The sequence below is a fragment of the Pagrus pagrus genome (genome assembly GCF_965226575.1).
Source record: "Pagrus pagrus genome assembly, chromosome: 18".
NCBI classification, from domain to species: Eukaryota; Metazoa; Chordata; class Actinopteri; order Spariformes; family Sparidae; genus Pagrus; species Pagrus pagrus.
The window spans coordinates 12,051,302-12,069,759 of NC_140202.1; the positions used below are offsets into that span (position 1 = coordinate 12,051,302).

The 18,458-nt window shown below is 42.4% G+C and overlaps 2 protein-coding genes across 2 annotated transcripts in view; one reads left to right on the plus strand and one right to left on the minus strand.

Annotated features, from left to right (window-relative positions):
• dnajc17 (DnaJ (Hsp40) homolog, subfamily C, member 17) overlaps positions 1–17,072 on the plus strand; it is a 33,725-nt gene extending 16,653 nt beyond the window's left edge. The window contains exons 10-11 of the mRNA XM_084381697.1: positions 256–375; positions 16,805–17,072. Coding sequence (XP_084237823.1) covers positions 256–375; positions 16,805–16,930 — 246 coding nt within the window. The 3' untranslated portion in view covers positions 16,931–17,072. The remainder of the gene's footprint in view (positions 1–255; positions 376–16,804) is intronic.
• LOC311274214 (cdc42 effector protein 3) lies at positions 4,857–10,408 on the minus strand. The gene is made up of 3 exons (XM_084381698.1): positions 8,778–10,408; positions 8,520–8,674; positions 4,857–7,120 (listed from the first exon to the last, which is right to left on the minus strand). Exon 3 carries the CDS (start codon positions 7,004–7,006, stop codon positions 6,398–6,400), a length of 609 nt encoding a protein of 202 aa, XP_084237824.1. The 5' UTR covers positions 7,007–7,120; positions 8,520–8,674; positions 8,778–10,408; the 3' UTR covers positions 4,857–6,397.
• Positions 17,073–18,458: the final 1,386 nt, after the last annotated feature.

The window sequence follows — 18,458 nt, forward strand, 5'->3', positions numbered from 1 at the left end:
CAATTTGAAATGGTCAATCAGTTACAAGGACAATGAAATCTGGATCGGTATGTGCATCAGTGACGTCAGTCAGTCCGATATTCGATCTGTCCCAACTCTGTGTTTTATACCAACTGTCACCTGCACAAATAACCAGGCTTAAGATGCATACAACAACAAATTTAAATAATTCAGGTCAAGGAGAAAGTTTTTTTGTTCTCATAAAATACTGGCATCAGAAGATCCCTGCCCTCACATTTTATTTTGTGTTTTTAGGAGCTGGCAGTCAAGAATGAAAGTGGCCTGAGTGAAAACCCCTTGAAGATTTCGTGGATTGAAGGACAGCCCGAGGTTATTGCTCCCGCAACTCAACCAGGCCTGTTCATGTCTTCACAGGTATAACCCGAGAATGCATTGTCGTAATTTTCTCCCTCTCTCATTAAGCATGTCCGCCCTATGTTACAAAATCTTCCCAAGTACACAGCTTCCAACACAAATACCATTGCCTAAACACCGTCCCAGAGAGAGAGGTATGTAAACCTCGTGAGGTTTTATTTTGGTATCAATGGTGCAAACCTCCAGTGCTTGCACTCCCCTCATCTGGCCCAGAACAATGTGTTTGGTTAAATGGACCTTGGTTTATTTGCTTTGGAGTGGTGAGGCGCTGGACCGGCACTGGCCCACAGCCTCTGGTCGGGACGCTCATTAACAGGCCTGACCTGGGAGACCCCAGGAATGCTGAGTTTCACATAGCAACCCAGAAGAAGCTGTGTGCAATAATGGTAGCCTGGCACGTGAGACTGACTAAAACCTTTTCATTTTGATTATTGTGAGTTTAATATCTCTGGTAGTTTTTTGGGGGTATTTAGTTTCTCTTTTTGAATTTAGAAAATGTACTGTCTGCAAGTTTGCTGCAGCTGAAAGACGGCTTTATTGTGAAAAATTATCTTGAAACATTTTCCCAGAGGTGTTACCTCTTGTGATTTTTGAAATCACAGTAGTTGTATTGCAGTCTCTTTTTTTAATTGATTCTGCACGCCTAATATTTCGTATTTCGCCAGCACACATGCAGACACCAAAGGCCCATTAACTCCTTTCCTGTCCAAGGATAATCTCATTTCAGCCTATATCCACTGAGAATCTACAGAGTTTTTCTTTATGATTCGATTAGTATGAAGTAATGCTTTTTTCCCCCCACAGTGTCCATTTTTCTTCTCCTACATGGGGATCTTTACCTATGAGAGATTGCAGATCAGTCCACTGTTTCTGTCCACTTATGTGTCTCCAGAGCTGCTGCTGAACTGGGTTTCACCCCTTCAGCCCAGTGCGGTGTCTCAGACCCCCTCGTCAAGGCTATGTGAGACTCAGCCTGCATGCTGGGACTTGTCATACTAATCTCTTTAAATGTTATTATGGTAACCCAGTTTGCCTTACAAAGCTGATTGCTCCATCTTTTTTTATGTCCTGCCCCCGAGAATGAAAACAATACTATGCCTGGGTGATTTTCACATAAGTTCTCAGTGAGAATACTATTCTCTGAGGAGGCCCCACATGACATAATGGTTCAACCAGTGTAGATATTGGTAATGTTGTTCCACATCTGGCCTGGGGTCAGTGGACATGGGGGGCATTGGAGAAAGAGAGATAGAGGTAATAAGAAGCTGGAGTCTTGGAGGTCCTTGTCATCAGATTCTTATCCGACATCTAAAAATCTTATCCCTCTCCTGTCGTCGGAGCACAATTCCTTCCCCACACTGGCCAGCTGCAATTAAATAGGAGCCGTTTGGGTGAGCACTGGCTTCTTTATCAATCCAAACATTCTGCTCAGGGGGTCAGGGTCTCACTACAGGGAGCTCAAAGACACACAGATGACTTCAGATTTAAGTTTCAGCCCTGCCGTGCTAATAAATTAATCTGGGGCCAATGTTAAGGGCTCAAAACACAAACTGATGACAAAAAGCAGACAAAGTATTTGTACACCGCACTGACAGCTGCCAGCAAATTTAACAAATGCACATGTTGAGATAACAGATTTCAGCCAGGCATTGTCAGATAACCATTACAAAGCAGAGCATTATATATATTAGACACAAACACATTCATCACTCAGGTGGTTGTGAGTGATCAATCTGCTCTCAGACTGGATAAGAAATTACATTTTCTGCAAGCTGTCAGTACAATGTGCCGATCCTTTGCGAAGGGCCTAATGGACAGATTCCCTTGGAGACCCCCCCTTAGTGTCCAGAGACCTTAAACATTACTAACTATGCCACGGTGTGTTAGATTTTCACTGCTCTCACAGACAGACACTGAGAAGACCTGTTGAGCTGTTGGCTCTGTTTTTGTTCTTAATGTCCAGAAAGCTGATATGACATGATTTAAAACCCCACTGTCTGCATTCACCCAGTTTTTCTCACCATGGATATTAAAATTTCAAAATAGCAAAGGGCTGCATCTTCCACACTGTGTGGAATTGCTCCCCATGCCCCTGACTTAATTCAGAGCCCTCCTTTGGGAAAGGATCTAGTTTCATCTGCAGACTGTTTCTTTGTTGATACTTTACCCTTTGACATAATAAACTGTCAGAGTGAAAGATTGGGAAACTTTGCTGCAGTTGCAAATCTCAATGAATCTATAATGAGTCATGGCGCACAAATGAACCAAAGTAAAGATAATAAACAGGTGTTTTTTATTAATTGTGGCCTGTGTGGTAACAGAAACAGTGCTCAGCTCAGACACTGTACATGTAAATGCAGTGTTTAATGGGAGCTGTAAATAGTCGCTGTATTGAAATATGATTTCATGTGTGGCTGGCTTTATGGATTCCTCAGTCTGATTTATGATTCATATCTCACCTCCCAGACTGTCCCGGACATGGAATCACTATCTAACCATCTGCCGGACATAATGTTGGAGTCTTCGTTGTTGTAACAGCATCGTTAATCACTGTGTCGTGATTCATGGTTTATTGCGTAGCTTAGCTTCTCATATTATTTAAAGTGAATCCATTGTAAAGGATTTAAATTTGAGCTTTCTACGCCTGCTTCTTCCATCTAGAGAGGTTATCACAGGCTTGTCACGACACAAACCAGATGCTGCAGATCAGCTATTCTGGGATTGTTTTTCCAGCTTGCAGGTTTGCCAGTGCTCGAAAAGGTGCACTCTCACCTAAAATAGCCCACGAGTCTGGAAGAGATGTACTGTATGTGGCCATGCAGTTGGCATAATCAACCCTGGCCTGACCCCGCTCTCTGAATGGAGATAGCGGGCCGGTCCTCTGGGAGGGAGACCATCAGGCTTCTTTATATTGTTATAATCAGACCCAAAAAGAGGAATTATTAGTATTGTTATTGTTATTATTGTTTTTCACCTGATATTCAAATTATGAATATACTAGAGACTGCCAGTATGTCTCATAATATATGAAGTTGGTGCTGTTGCTGATGTATTGTCTACCTCTAAATGGACCGTTAAAGAACAAAAGACCACAGAACATACTGGTTTAAGATAGGTTGAAACATATACCCTTGTTTTTTGCAGTTTTTTCATGAATTGCCCGGTGTGATTAAGGTGTGGTCAGAATTTCAACATGATTGTGTTTTGTGCCCAAATTATGCGTATCATGAGAAAGCTTAGCTGTGTGGAGTGGCTTGACCCTAACTGTCTATACGTTGGTAATACATTCTGACATGATACAGACAGTCTAAACAATATCGGTTTCAAACAATCCCCTTTTGTGTGAGAACCGATGTCGGCAAACCATGCAGCAAATTTTCAGCAGCATCAGGTTGTACTGGGGGATGCAGTTAGAGTAGAAGGACACATCTCTTATTTGCCAAAACAATATTAGTTTTTTAGTTGGTACCTGACAAAATAAATAAGTCATAAGAGCTACTCTTTAGTGAGATGACAGGGTTTCTTGGTATTCTTTATGACAGCAAGTTTAGATTTTTTGAGGGAGAGAAGTGGTACCAGATGTGATTGGGATACTTCACAGCTTGGCCAGTTTGCGCAGTGGAGACAAGATAATTTGTCCTCAATTACAGGCTCTTTCTTCTCACATCAGTCATGCAGCTGAACACTTGTTGAGTTTAACTTAATGTGATTCTTTACACTGAGAGATCAGAGCGGCCAAGGACTCTTGTTTGCAAGAAGGCTTTTTTCCAGAAAAAAAAAAAAAAAGTATGGTTATAATAATGAATAAGGATGAGTTTTCATAAAAATACCCAGATTGGTTGGCGTTTGCTTTTCTAATATTGTTTTTATATGTTAAAGTTTTTCACCCTCAGTAGCTAAATAATTTGTTTCCTCAGTATCTCTCGACATTGCGAAATTCTTCTTTGCTCCTGTGAATTAATTAGGCTTTGAATGTTGTAGCAGAAAGGCGAACGCAGCCCAATGTAAAGTCTTTGTAACTGAAAGGCTCTTCCTCCTGCTTATCTGGAAAAAGTAGCCTCTATAGAAAAGTCTGACAATTTGCAGACACACCCCTGTTAGTCATTGAATGTCACCTCTTTGTGACACAGGTGTGCCTCAGAACAGGTCGTGCCTAACAACTCAAAGTCCAGTTCACTGTAACACAGTATTTGTGTCTTTACATGAAATCCTCTCCACCTTGAAATGATATTGTGCTGCTTGTTGGGTTGGATAATCCAAGGCTACAATTTCTCAAGAAACTGTCAGATATACATGACTGACAAGGCTTATTGCCTCCTCAGTGGCGGCTGACGGTTTGAAAGCCAAACGTCTGTCCATCATGGTGTGTGAAAAAAAAAATCTAATTTGAGCTCTCCTAAAATGTTAACATGAGCAGTTGTATCCACAAAACCACCAAGCGTGGAACTTTTTGAAAGTTATTTTACTTTGCTTCACAAAAATACAAAACAGTACATTTTTCAATGCAAAAAAATCTTTCACAATAAGTTGTTGTCAAAACATACACAAGAAGGAGTGGCAGTGATATCCAGTTTAAAATTAGATATGCTGAAATAGATGCACAGTGCAGACATACCCACAAACATTGCTGTTTTTGTTTGGACATAACATAGAATTCAAAATCTATTGCTAGAAGCGAGACACTTGTGGTTCTTATATTTTGCAGCGTGACCCGCGGGGGAACTTAGGAATTCGACTGTTTCTCGTTTTGCCCGACAGCTCTTCCTGGCAACCCCCCAACAAAGGTACAGTCTGAGGCTCTGTTCTGACTCTCTCCTCTCCAGACCTGAGGAAAGTGCACCTCAATTGTCTGCACGCTTCTCAGATTGACTATGCGTGCTTACACGTACATGCGTGCGTGTCTCCCTGTACTTGTGTGCCAGTATATATGAGATGCAAGCACGGATTTTTCACGTGTCTGGGGGGTCTGTTTGGTCAGAAGGTAGTGTTTAAACCCTCATCAGGACTTCTGCTGCAGTAATGGCTGTCTCTGTTCCTCCTCCCTCGACACCCCCTGCATATGTGGAAGTATCACGTTACCCTTTACCACTTTCCCTTCTCGTGTGCCACTCACCAGAGCATCGGACTCTGATTTGCAGCTAAGAAAACAGCCCGCTCTGGCTTTTTTTTTTTTTTCTCCTGAGGTCTTGGACCTGTGGCCTGGCTTGGTCTGCAGCCCAAGCTGCCACTACTGGCTGGCTTTTATTGGAAGCAGAGCTAAGTGTTTGTTTTCACTGCATTGTTGAGAATGAGAGATGGGGGGTACCTTGGTCTACCTTTGAGTGGGGCCTCTGAGATGCGTGCGGAGGAAAAATTGCCCTCTGCACACAATAGATTGGCAAGCACGCCAAGAGCCAAGACATCGCAGCTCGAGGACCTTGGATTCCAGCCGCAGCTTTTCTTTTCTTAAACACAACACTCTTAAGTCTTAACAGCCGTCTACAGTGCTGTGCCGTGTGGTTTGGGGGATTACAATAGCAAAGGAGCGAAGTACAAAAAGGTGAAAATGTCCACCTTTGAGTTTGACATCAGGCAGAAATCAATTATTTACTTGAACATCATATCCACCTCTGCAAGGGGTGAATCTAAGGTGAACATTAACTTTGTGTACTTGTCTTTTTTCCTTTTAAACAAGATTATATTTACTTTTTAACAAATGTCGTGGACTGCAAAATATCTGGTGCTCTTTAAAAAAATAAGCTTCTTATCCTGGAAATGTCTGGTTATAAAAATGACCATGTTTTTTATTGAAATACTGAAAAAAGACAGAAATTTCCATCCTGTGTTTCAGTCTTTTCAATGTAGTAGTTTACCTCCATTAAAGGTTCTGTCCAGAGGTTGAATGCCTATACCTGGTACCCAGGGGTCATAAAATCAGATATCTTCAGTTTCTTTGTACACTAGAGGACATTAGTTTGTCTGTAAAGAAGAGATAAGTCACACAGAACAGTTTGTGTTAGACTCTATCTAGACACTATCTTGTCTAGTTGTGGAGTTTGTCCATCACCTGGAGAACATCATCCAGGATTGAAGGGCCCAGGTCGAGGCTAAAGGAAAAGCCACTGTCCTCTTCTTTTTGCTGTCCAACAGTTGTGTCACAGGCGTCTCTATCCTTGTCTGAACTCAGACTGCCCCATCCGGTTCTGTGAGTCTGACTGGAAGCAACATTATTCACTCTTTGGTACCCATCCTCCTTTTCCATCTCTTCATCTCCTCCATCGCTGTCCAGAAGTGGCAAAGAGCTGCATTTTTTTCTCTTCTGTGACGCGTTGTGCAGGTGGCTCGCGTTCCAATCGGGGCTCTCCGAACCCTCCGCCTCATCCAGGTTCAGACGTGGCGGCTTAGGTGGTGGCGAGCAGGCTAGGAAGAGATTCTGCTCGCTCTGGGAGCTTTGTAGAAGCAGACCGTGGCCCATTTTTAAGAAGGAAAGGTCTCCAAAGCTGTCTGAATGGGCATCGTTGCCAATATGTGAGATGTGGCGGAAATCAGCCAGCGGTAGGCTGATCATGTTGACAGACAGCACCTCCCTGCGCTTCCTGCTGGGCCAACGACCAGAGGAGGGCTTTCTGTACAGTGATGTTCTCAGTGGCATCTTGGCAGATCTAAAATATAATTCAATGTTTCTATATATCCTCAAGTGTCTTTGTATCCTTTCCTTTGATGATGAATCCTTAGGAAACGGTGAAGCTTAAAGGCATAATGTCATCTGCAACAGAACACAAGAAAAGAGAAATCTAATTTAACAAATGCTACCAATCGTCCTGTGAAGGTAATCTTTCATCAGCACTACATTATAAATCAGTCTGTTATCATTCCCTCTCTTCTCGCTAGAGTATAATGCAAGTCCGTGCTTGTGCTTGTCATGAAATTCAGCTCCAGATGTAAGTATTGGACTGTATCAGTCGGCTGGATGTGACTCGGCAGCCGTTGTTTAGAGATTGCACCTGCTCCCCTCAGTTTTGATTTAATGAAATTCAGCATTATTTGGCAGCTTGTTCCAACAACGCTTTGAAGCTCTCATTTCTAAATATTTACTTTCCAAATCCCAGTTACTCCCATAAACGCAGGTGCGGTCTGCCGCCTATCCTCTCAAAGGAAGTCTATTAGCCTACCTAAGACTTCCAGTAACAAAAGCAACAAAATGCAGAGTCCCAAATGGTTTTTACCGTAACTTCTGTCAGAAATCAAGATGATGATGAAGTTCACTTTGGAACACATGTTTAGGATTTTGTGCAAAATACAAATAGCTGAAAGCAGTCAGTTTATTCTGCTGTAGTGGATTTATGCAGCATCTCTGGATGTTGAAGTTCATAAAATTAAATATTTTTGTTCCATAAAACACCACACTGTTGGCATTATATTTCAAAATATTTGTTTTGTTTTGTAATGTTTTTGGGGATTTTATATTATTAAAATTTCCCTTCCACCAACAAAACTTAAAAGGGAACATCTTAGTCAAAATGAAAACCATACTGTAACACTTAAAATGAACGTCGGACTTTGTCAAAAAAAGAAAACCAATTTGTGTTCCGTGACCTGCAATCATTTTATTGAGTAAAACAGAGCTCGGTTCATCAACACTGGCACGTCGATTAGATAATCACCTCAGTGTCTGTGATTTAACGGTCTCCCAAACAGCTTTGCCCACATTAGATCTGTGTTCGTGACTTGAAACACTCACTCTGTAAATTTGTAAGCCACTACAGCAAACAGGTTTTGTTGCCCTGTAAAGGTTTTACCGGCACTTTAGTAGCAGCGGGAGATTGGAGAGCGTGGACACAACAGCATTCCTTTCCAAATATGTCAGTTTGGCCAAGGAGGAGTCGTAGGATCTCAGCCATGAGCATCATGCTTAGGAAAGTCCTCATGGCCAAGTAAAAATTAAAGAAGCCCATTAAAACAGATTGGCCAAGAAGCTTTCTTTAAATTATCTTCGTCAGTGCTGCCAGAAATGAACCAGCTTTGAGACAGACTAGGAGTCGGTCTGATGAACTTTAACCACAAGTTAAAAGTAACTGATCTTCAGATTATTCTTCTCATGCAGTTGTTTGTTTAGTAGGATAAATAACGATAGAAAAGATCAAGGTTGATTAGTTCATTCTTACCTGTTTTGCTGAGCAAACGCAGGATGTTTGAGTCCCACACATGCACACACGTCTCTGTCAGGAAACTAGGCAGCTCTACCTGCACACCCTGCCAAACTCTTCCTTGACATGATTGGACTTGTTCAACAGTTACAGAGGAGACCTCGTTGTACAGCCTTAAAGGAGAGACACAGTCAGTTAAAATGGTGTTTTCTAATGAAACACAACCAAGTCACCTTTTACATGAAATTGTAGCATGTAACTGTGAGAGTTTCTTACCTTTGTCTTTGCTGTTGCTTAGGTGAGTGCTGTCAGACGCTTGTTGGACAATTGAGCCTTGTTCTTTGCTAATCCTTCCCAGTTCAAACTCCCTCTTGCATTGTAGAGCTCTCCAGGTGTGTTGCCAGGGTGAAAGTCTTCTTCTGAGATAAGCCAGGTGAGGTCAGAGTACAAGAACATAAAGGCATCCAGGTGGAGCCTCCAATCTTGTTTCCTTAAAGCTTTTCCTAGCCTTTATTTGCAGTCGTCCCACTTAAAACGGTTGCCAGCCATCAGATGATATCATCCTGGTTGTGGTGTGAGTCGACCTTTTAGTCATACGTGTTAAACTAAGTCCTGATGTTTGGTTGGCTGCACCCATTACCTGCGAGACAGTGGATGCAAAGCAGGAGCCGCTGATTTAATTCCTGTGTTATTGAGAAAGACCGAAATGTGGATGAGCGTGCAGCAGGTTGTGTTTAAGAGTGTGTGTGTGTTTCATAGAATGCGTGCTTGTGTCTAAAAGGAAGTCGTAGTCAGTGAGCAAACAGGTCAGTCACCCAGAGGAGGGGGTTAACTGATCTCTAATCTCCATGTCATTGTCCCTCTGCTCTGCTGATTTCCTGATTTCCTGCTTACTGTTGGCTTGTCTAAAGCCCCGGAGTCCAGCCTACTCCACAGGCCCTTCTGCCTGACTGGAGGCCTATAGTTTCTCTATGTAATCAAAGCACACTATCGCACACAGACATGTATGTACAGGCCCGCCGGGTTGCACAAGAGAAATAGCTTGTTGCATTTCCACTTCTCACGCTTACGGCTTGTTGTCTTTGCCTCTGGAATGCCACTGCAATATAGTAATGAAAATTGTGTCAGAGAGCAAACTTTTTTCCACTCTGTTTAATTTGTTTGTGTGAAAACTGGCCGGGTCTCTTGGTATGGAACTATTTAATCTTCTACAACCTGTGTTCCTGTGTTTTAAAAGGAATTCACAAGATTAAGACTAATCTGATAATGACCAGCAGAAAACAGGACACGGCTGTGGATCCCTTTGTCCAGAGTCTCAATGCCTCTCCTGGTTCACTAAACTTAAAAATGCAGGGTGTGAAGGAAGTGGACAAATGGTATCTGTCACTGCTCCTCCAGTCCTTTCAAATTGATCCAATAAACAACAGGCATGCCGCCTGATCCTCTCTTGTTCTCCTGCTCAGCTCTCCAGTGCCAGAGACCGTCTGGAAGACCAGACACAATTACTCACGCAAATGAAATTATCATAACATTTACTCAAGACTGAAACAGAACATTTCTGAACATTTCTCTTCTGAGAAAGCCCCTCCTCCTTCCACCTACAACCACAAAACTGCTTTCATGCAACGAGACAATCAGGGAGAAGAGCTTGTGTTATCTGTGGTATTTGGGAATGACCTCACAAGACCTGCCGTCTGACCAAGGTTCGGCTCACTCTGTTAGTTGTGCTGTCATGCTATGTAGCCTCTGGGCTGATGCGTTTAGCCCTAGCTGGATTTCTGTCTAAGCCTCTCTTCTAAGGCCTGACCATAGCGGGCAGTGTGGTTTGATGCTGCTATGCTGGGCCTGAAATCTGGGATGCTGCGTGTTTTTGTTGTTGCAGGATAAAAAGTGTTTCCAGATATTGCTTTGACTGGCGCTAGAAGCCCAAACTGAGGCTTTGTTGGATATTCTTCTGGCCCTTTGTTGTGTGTTCTCCAGCTTCCGCTGTATCAAGGCCCTTAGACAGCCAGCATTTAGAATAGATTTACAGCAAGAACTGTCTGATTCTTTCATATGAAAAACATTTTTCGATTATGAGAGACATAGGACACATTGTACTCCACTGGATAACCAGAGTATGAAAAGCACAGGCCTAGACAGTGAATTCCTTGCTTAAAATTGGGCCGGACTACTCTATCTGTATCTGTCACTGAGAAAGTTTCTAGCAGCTTTCTAGTGCCCTTTGTGGTGAGTGCATCCAAATTAGAATTTGTCATCATCCTAACCATTGTCGTCACTGTTTGTCTCCAAAGTTATGACTCAGTGATGAGCGTTTTGAAAGCGATCCAACAGAAACTTGGCAGGCTGGTTGCTCAGAGGAAGTGAGGACAGTTGCATGACTGCCACATGACAGAGATCTGACACCAGCCACACTCCAGGTGTTACGTTATCTATACCGAGCGCAGACTCATTAACACATGACAAAGCTTACAGTAGCCTCTAATCAACTACATAAAATCACGTCAGGTCTGACCAAATAAGGAGATGAATAGGCTGGGTAATGAATAGAGCGATATAAGAGAGATGTCTGATGAGGTCATGTTTATTGATGCCAAATATTATAAGAATATAAAACGGCTTAATTATGTACATGTTAATTTGTAGAGAAATGTGTCGTAGTGTTTTTTTGCCTTCCAGCACCATTCTATAATGTTAAACATTTTGAATTTAGGACTTAACACAGAAACCTGCATCATCTGTTTTTCTATCAGACACATTCTGATTTTTTTAGAGGAATTCTAGTGGGCTACGGACGTAAAATACATATCATGGAACTGCAGTATCCTGCATTTGAACCTCTGCTCTCATCCAGAGCCTGTCCAATACAAGCAAAATTACCCCCTACATTATATACATCTTATATAATGGTAATTTTGTGTTATTATAGAGAGAAATCCTGTACTTATTTTTGATCTTTTTCTCGCGCCAATAGACTTATAAAACACGTTGAGCTCTCCATTTAGTTGAAGGTGAATTAAGTTCAAATGTAAAGTCCATATGCATAACTCATAGCATGCTATTTCTTTCCAGTAAATGTGGGCGGTCAGTGTAGGCTAGGAATGTACTGCTGTGTCTCCTGGCGCTGAATCATTTGTAATTATAGGATCATGGTTGGGATATTTAGATAACTTTGAAGACTGGAGATATGAGGTAAACAGTGTGTTTGTTCTGCACATTAAAGAGATAAGGAACCGTGTTGATATGGGAACATGTACAGTATGTACTGTACATGCACAGAGCCTTGATTTGATTTTCATTGTGTTCTCCCCTCATAACGCCTCAGCTCTTTCTGACATCTCCAAGGTTCAGACTGCATTCTTACCAGTCCTGTGGCCCCTTTTTTGTTTTAATGGGAAATCTGTTGCAATCAGAGGGCTTTTCCCAGAAGGCCAGGATGTGAAAGACATCATTTTTGCTTCTACAGCAATGTTTTGTTGGATATTAAAGAGGCCAAAGCCCCACATCTCCCTATTCGAGGATCCCTGAGCTCATCCATCATAAAGAGAAATGCCAGGGCACCAGGAGTTCAGGTCTGCGATGCCATTTCTCTTTTCACTGTTTATTTCCTTTACTTGAACAGTTTCCAAAGGCGCTCTCCGTCTCCGTCTCCGTCCAAGAGGTTTCTGTTCTGTCCAATGCCGTGACCACGTACAACCACATGCATACACATCCATACTGTACACACACTTAGTTTCAGGGCACCTAAGATCCACTGCTGTTTTTTTTTGGTTCACTTTACCTTTGAATGTTAATGGCTGAATCTGCAGTCCACACGCAGCCACCACTAACTTCCTTCAGATAATGTGTTGCCTTTGCACCTGATAATATGAGAGATCTGCAGAAAGAGATTTTTTTTTTTGTTTTATTGACAAGCTGTAGAAATCATCTTTGTATTTTTGTCATTACTGTAAAAGATTATCTTGATTTTTCTCTTATTTTTCTATTGCAGCTCGTCTTCCCAGCATAGTTTCAAAGATGTCTGTAAATTCTGCAGCTTGCATGTGAAATAATTGTCCCAATCAGCGATCTGTAAATGTATTCACTTCGACTAAATCGGCAGGTTTTTCAGACACATGGCTTTTGCTGTCAAATAAAGGGAGGTTTTGTCTCGGGAGTTCCATTCAAATACCAGATGTTCGCAGGACACGTGCATGTAAAGGGTTAAATACAGGAAGTCGATTTGTGCCTTAATCTCTACGTAGTGTTTGTTCTTCACTAACAAAAACAGCATAATAGACCAGACCTTTTGGGTTTTATGTCTGCTGGCTCTCATAATGAATGATGATTAATCCTGTACCATTTACAAAGCTTGAGTTTTGTCTGCGGTGGAATTTCACCTTGGCTGCAGTGTTGCATGTGCTGTACCCCTGTTTGTTTGAGTTAGCAGGAGCGCACACATGTGTACACACACACACACACACACACACACACACACACACACACACACACACTGGCACACAAATGATCTCTAAATAAGTGTTCGCCTCTCATAAATCACCTACTCCATAGCTCAGTGACACTCTCAGACATATAGAAACACGCACTACGCCACCACACACGCTCCAGATAAATAGTTCCTTGATTAACTTGACCAGAGTGCATCAGAGGCAGAAAAGTTATTCTGGACCACAGAGTGGGACATTTCATTTCTTCTCTTGGCAGCAAGTATCTCTTCTTGGCTCCGTGACCATGTAGTTAGAGATATCTGAGGCTGATGGTGTTAATGAGTAATCCAGTTATCAAATACAAAATGGTAACCCTGCCGGCTGCAAGGTTAAGAGACACAAAACATGAATCTGTTTTAAAAGTTACTTTAATGTAACAGGCGTTGTTAAAACAGATGTTGTGTGGGAGGTGTTGATGTTAAGCTTTTACGGTCCACTTAAATACTTTAATTTTCCTCTTTTATCAGGTTGCTGGACAAGCATGTGTTTGTTGCCTCCACCAAGGAGGTTACGTTTTCCCCCATGTCCGTTTGTTTGTTGGTTGGCTGGTTTGTCACCAGGATTACACTAAAAACTACTGAACAGATTTCCACCAAACTTGGATGGAGGATGACTTTTGGCTCAGAATAGACCACGATAACTGTTGGTGCAGATTCGGATAAAGAGACGGATCCAGGAATTTTTTTCTTAATCTCTTTTACATTATGAGATGGGAAGCTTCTCGACAAATTGTATTATTCTTCCACAACACAATGGAGATTATAATTCCATCTCCATTATTTTGTTGTGCTACAAGTTGTGCACAGTTCCTTCTAGTGTATATATCATTTCTATTCTACTTCAGCTATTTATTTAATTCTATTTTTGTTTTATTCTATTTGTATATTTCTCCTAGTCAACGCCTAACTCGCGCTGCTACGTTTTGTGTTGTATTGTTTGCACACTGATTGTTTCCGTTTTGCTGGGCAACAAATTCTGATTACATGAGTGTAGAAGGTGTAGAAACATGATGAATGTACAGACGGGCAATAAATTAAAGGAAAAACCGACATGAGGTGTCTGAGAAACGTTTTCGGGCCACCACGTGCTCTAAGAACAGCTTCACTGCGCCTTGGCATTGATTCTACAAGTCTGGAGCTGTACTGGAGGGATGTAACACAAAAATTTTTCCCTTACTAAGACAGCTTATGACGGGTTGTCCTTAATTTGTCACCTGTCTGTAGAATGCGTTTGTGTCCGAACACTTTTTAGAGGAAGAAATCCCCTCTTTTGCTTGTGATAATTGGCTAGAAAAAAAGGTCTTGCTGTCTCATGTCACAGTCCACACGCTTACTTATTTTTCTCACAGTCACTCACTCATGGTCACATACTCACACACAAACACACATAAAGTAGTGGTGTAATGTGCAGCTGATCTGACAACTTGTGCCGGGGGAACACAGTGGCCACCTGCGCTGCGAGACGCCTCCTGCTGTGTGTGGGATGGAGTGTGAGAGCGTGGCGTGTGTGTGTGTTTTACACCGCCTGACTCACAGCATTGGTGGTACTCATGATGTCATTACTGGCCCGGGGTCAGGCTGGGGTGTGCTGTTTTGGAGGCCCTAGCCTGATGTCACGTAGCTAATCCTCCAGCTTGTTTGTGTGTGCGTTTTACTACCATCCTACCTCTGAGGTGGCCTTGTGCCTTCCTCCTCTTGGCTTCTTACAGGGGCCTTATTGTTTGTGTTCTGTGGTTTCCTACTCACCCTGGGCCCCAGTGTTACTGTAACACACACGCACTCACGGGCATGAATACATACACACACAAGTGTTTAGTTACAGAGTGATGCACTGGCTAAACATGTACATTGGAAGTTAACACCCGAGGCAAGGAAACATCCCTCATCCTGAGAAGAAATGCGTCATGCTGCCCATAAAGCACCTGTTAACGCTCAGAATTCCCCTACATCATTAGCCCGGCACAGTCCACCCGTGACCAGGCTGGGCAGAGAATAGGTCAGACCAATTCTGACATGTTTTTAGGTGCACTTCAGTGCAGTGGCCAGTAGAGGGCAGGGCAGAGCGGAGATGCCTTTGCTGAGAAAGAGGGAGCATTTCCACCAGCGTGCTTGTATACTTGCTTGTGTTTTGTTTAATTTGAAGATGCGAGAGTTGTTTATTTACCTAATGGCGTTCGCGTGATATTTCAGAGTTACGTGTCAGACGAGGGCTTGAGCTCACATTACTGGAATGATAATAGCAGCTTTCCTGAATCCAGAGGCGGGGTGGTGGAGTGGGATGGGGGGGGATAACTTCCCCTCACCGACCCTCTCCTCTCTTCTTCCTCCATACTTACCCTCTTTCTCTCAGCACATGGATGTTGGAGTCCCCGTGATGTTTTCCAGATGCTCGGCGAGCGCATTGACAAAAACCTACCTCTCCTCCTCCAGTCGCTCTCACTCGCTCTCTCCCAGTCCTTCATGCACACACACTCACTCGCTCTCTCCTGCAGCTCACTGTCTTGTTAAAGAGACACTTCCTTGGCCCAGCAGACTTCCTGGATATAATCCTATAAAACAATGGCTTACTCTGTGGACACATGGCCTCCCTCCCCGTCAAAAGGAGGCGAGGGTCTCTGTGAGTGCGTATGTGTATTATATACGTACATGTCTGCACATATAAGCATCATCCTAGGTGCATATTTTATGTCTCTTTGCTTCTTTAGAGTTTCTGTTCTTGTGTGGTGTGTGTGCCGGCCTGTGTGTGTGGCATTTGTGACCGCACAGATCGTGACCTGAGTGTGTGTAAGTAGTCTTGGCCTGTGTTCCACCCTGCTTGATTAGCCATTAGCCAGTGGCTGCCCTCTCCGATTCCTCCCACAGTAAGAGAATCTCTCGCCGTCATCGCCCAAGCCCAAGTGCTTCAAAGAAATCACTTACACACACACACAGTGTGCGACTGCCAGGTTTAATCCCAGTCCTCCTTTTGGGGTTTAAGGACCACAGTCGGCGGAATTACCCTGTCACAGTTGCTACGCGGGCTGCTGTCTCATACATGTTCAGCCTGCCGTCATGCTGATGGCAACTGAGATGAGGGTCTGTCCGAGTCCACCTCTCCCCCCATTTGTGCACCCACAGGCCCGGTTGTGAAAGCAAACACACAGTGGACAGCGACTGTGGTGTCATTCGCTCCTTGCGCTGCCCCGAGTCACTGCTGTCGTGATTTCAAATATAGACATGTTTGACTTCTCTGTGACTCCCTGCCAGCGTAGTGACTCTTTAGACATGTTCCTTAAACATGGATTAAAGGGCCATCCCACTGGTTTACTCGTCTGTGCCTCACATCCCATGAATACAGCCGGAAATGATGTCATCAGGGTTATCTTGGATTTGGCTTGGGGACACAAATGTAAAACAGAAAATCTGCCTGCAAGAGACTGAAGGTGTGAATAAAGAGCTGAGGTGTTTACCAGGCTTGATATTGTGGGTTGACCCATTATTGGGACTAAAGTTGGGATATTTATGTCTCTGCCTCTTAGATTGTGACAATTATTCTTACCTCCGGCGAGGAGGTTATGTTTTCTTTTTTTATTTGTTGGTTGGTTGAAAATTCACCTGAATAATTAGTCAAGTATCAAGTTGTAGATAATAAATCTTTTTGTTCATGAATCAGAAAAAAATAAGGAATTTTTGGGCTCAAATACTTACCTTACTTACCTAAAAAGTACAGACTGGGACTAAAGATTATAACATGTACTTTCAGATGATGTGCATGTTATAATAACATCTCTGTGTTGCTTTGTTTGACACTGTGCGCCTGTCTGTCTCTTTCCTGTAGAGTGCCCTGACGAATGAGCGGGACTATGAGAGCGTGGTGATGATGAGGATGAGGCAGGCTGCGGAGCGACAGAAGCTCATAGAACAAATGCAGAGAGAAGATGAAGACGATGCTGCCCACTCATAGCACAGCAGGAGCCAGCTCGGTACCAGCCTGCAACAATTAAATGAAAACCTCTTTCAGGCTTTAGTTTCATAAAGCCTCTTAAGTGTTTTGTTATTTTTTGTATGTATGAAACTGTAAGGCAAAATAAATCTTTTTAATAACAGTTCTGTGGTGTTAATCAGTGTGTTGTGTGTTTTCCTTTATTGAGAATGAGGGATGATTGATGGAGAAACAGAGTGGAGAAGATGTGAGGGCTCCCACTGGATTCAGTGTTAAGCTGTGTGGTCCCTGAGGTAGGAATCATAATACTCAGGCTGCAGGGATGAATCAGTACTGCACACCACCATGATATTTTGATAACTTATTACCGATTGATATTTGAATTGAAAAATTGAAATCTAAATGTATTAAATAATATCTTTGCATTGCCTTTGTAGTTTTTCTGTCGATTTTGGGGCTAAAAGAAAAAAAAATGCAATATATCTTAACACAATACTAAGTGCATCAAGAATATTGCATCCTGGCTGATGCATCATTTAAATGCACTAACAAATTGGTTTGTAAATAATTAGCGATTTGAGGCCTCAAGGGAGTATTTAATCTTTTTTTCATTGTATTGTAAAAGAGCCAGAGGAGATCTGCCGTGCAACACCACGCATACTCAAAAGGGTATAATGATGTAATTTGCATTTGTCAGACATTGTCTGGTTAGCTGTGACAACTCATTGCCTCTTTTTTTGTAGCCAACTTGGAGTAATGTAATGTAGTTGTTCCCTTCTGTTGCCTGCATACATAATTAGTAACTCTAAAATGAGTTTGAGTGTTGAAGCAATCCAAACCACAGACCGTGCAAAGTGACTACGTGGAAATCATTTCTCCCTCATGCTGAAACAGAAATTAGAGACAGAAACACACGGAAGGCTTTTATGGGAACTTTTTGCACCCTTGTGTAATTAAAAGTGAACATGCTGCTGGTTTAGATGGTACCTGGGTTTTGTTTACAATGTACTGTATATAGAGCTCTGCTTCAGATGGAAGAGGCCTAGTGGACTGCTTTGGCTATCTTACCAAGGGGTCCTAAAATAAATCTGCGAGGTTAGAAGATTATTAAAGGGACAATAAAGAAAGAAATATTCCTATTACAAAAGTTTCTGACATTTTTTCCAATATTGCTTTGTTTGAACTGCTCATGACTAATGACCACACTAAGGCCCTGACCTGTGATGGCATGGCTTCATTTTAAGGAAGAACAGGCTAAAAATATTAGGAAGCCGTGATGAAACACCCTGATTCAAATAAAACTGCATTAATTGGTAACAGGTGACAGTATCATGATTGGTAAGAGGGGATCGGAAACACTTCCTAAATCTTTGTTGGCACTTCATCAGCAAGTGATTGCATTCTACTTTATTTACACAGCTTCCGCAGTTCGTAGCTGTTGATCATCGATATCTGATAGAGAAAAGACCCTTTTGTTAACTAACTATTAGCACATCTAACATTTTTTTCTTCTTTCAACCTGGGGAAACTTTTCACTTTCTTGCTGTGA

Bases quoted from the DNA above. Each gene is read 5' to 3' on its own strand.
- LOC311274214 (XM_084381698.1), bottom strand. From the start codon at position 7,006: ATGCCACTGAGAACATCACTGTACAGAAAGCCCTCCTCTGGTCGTTGG.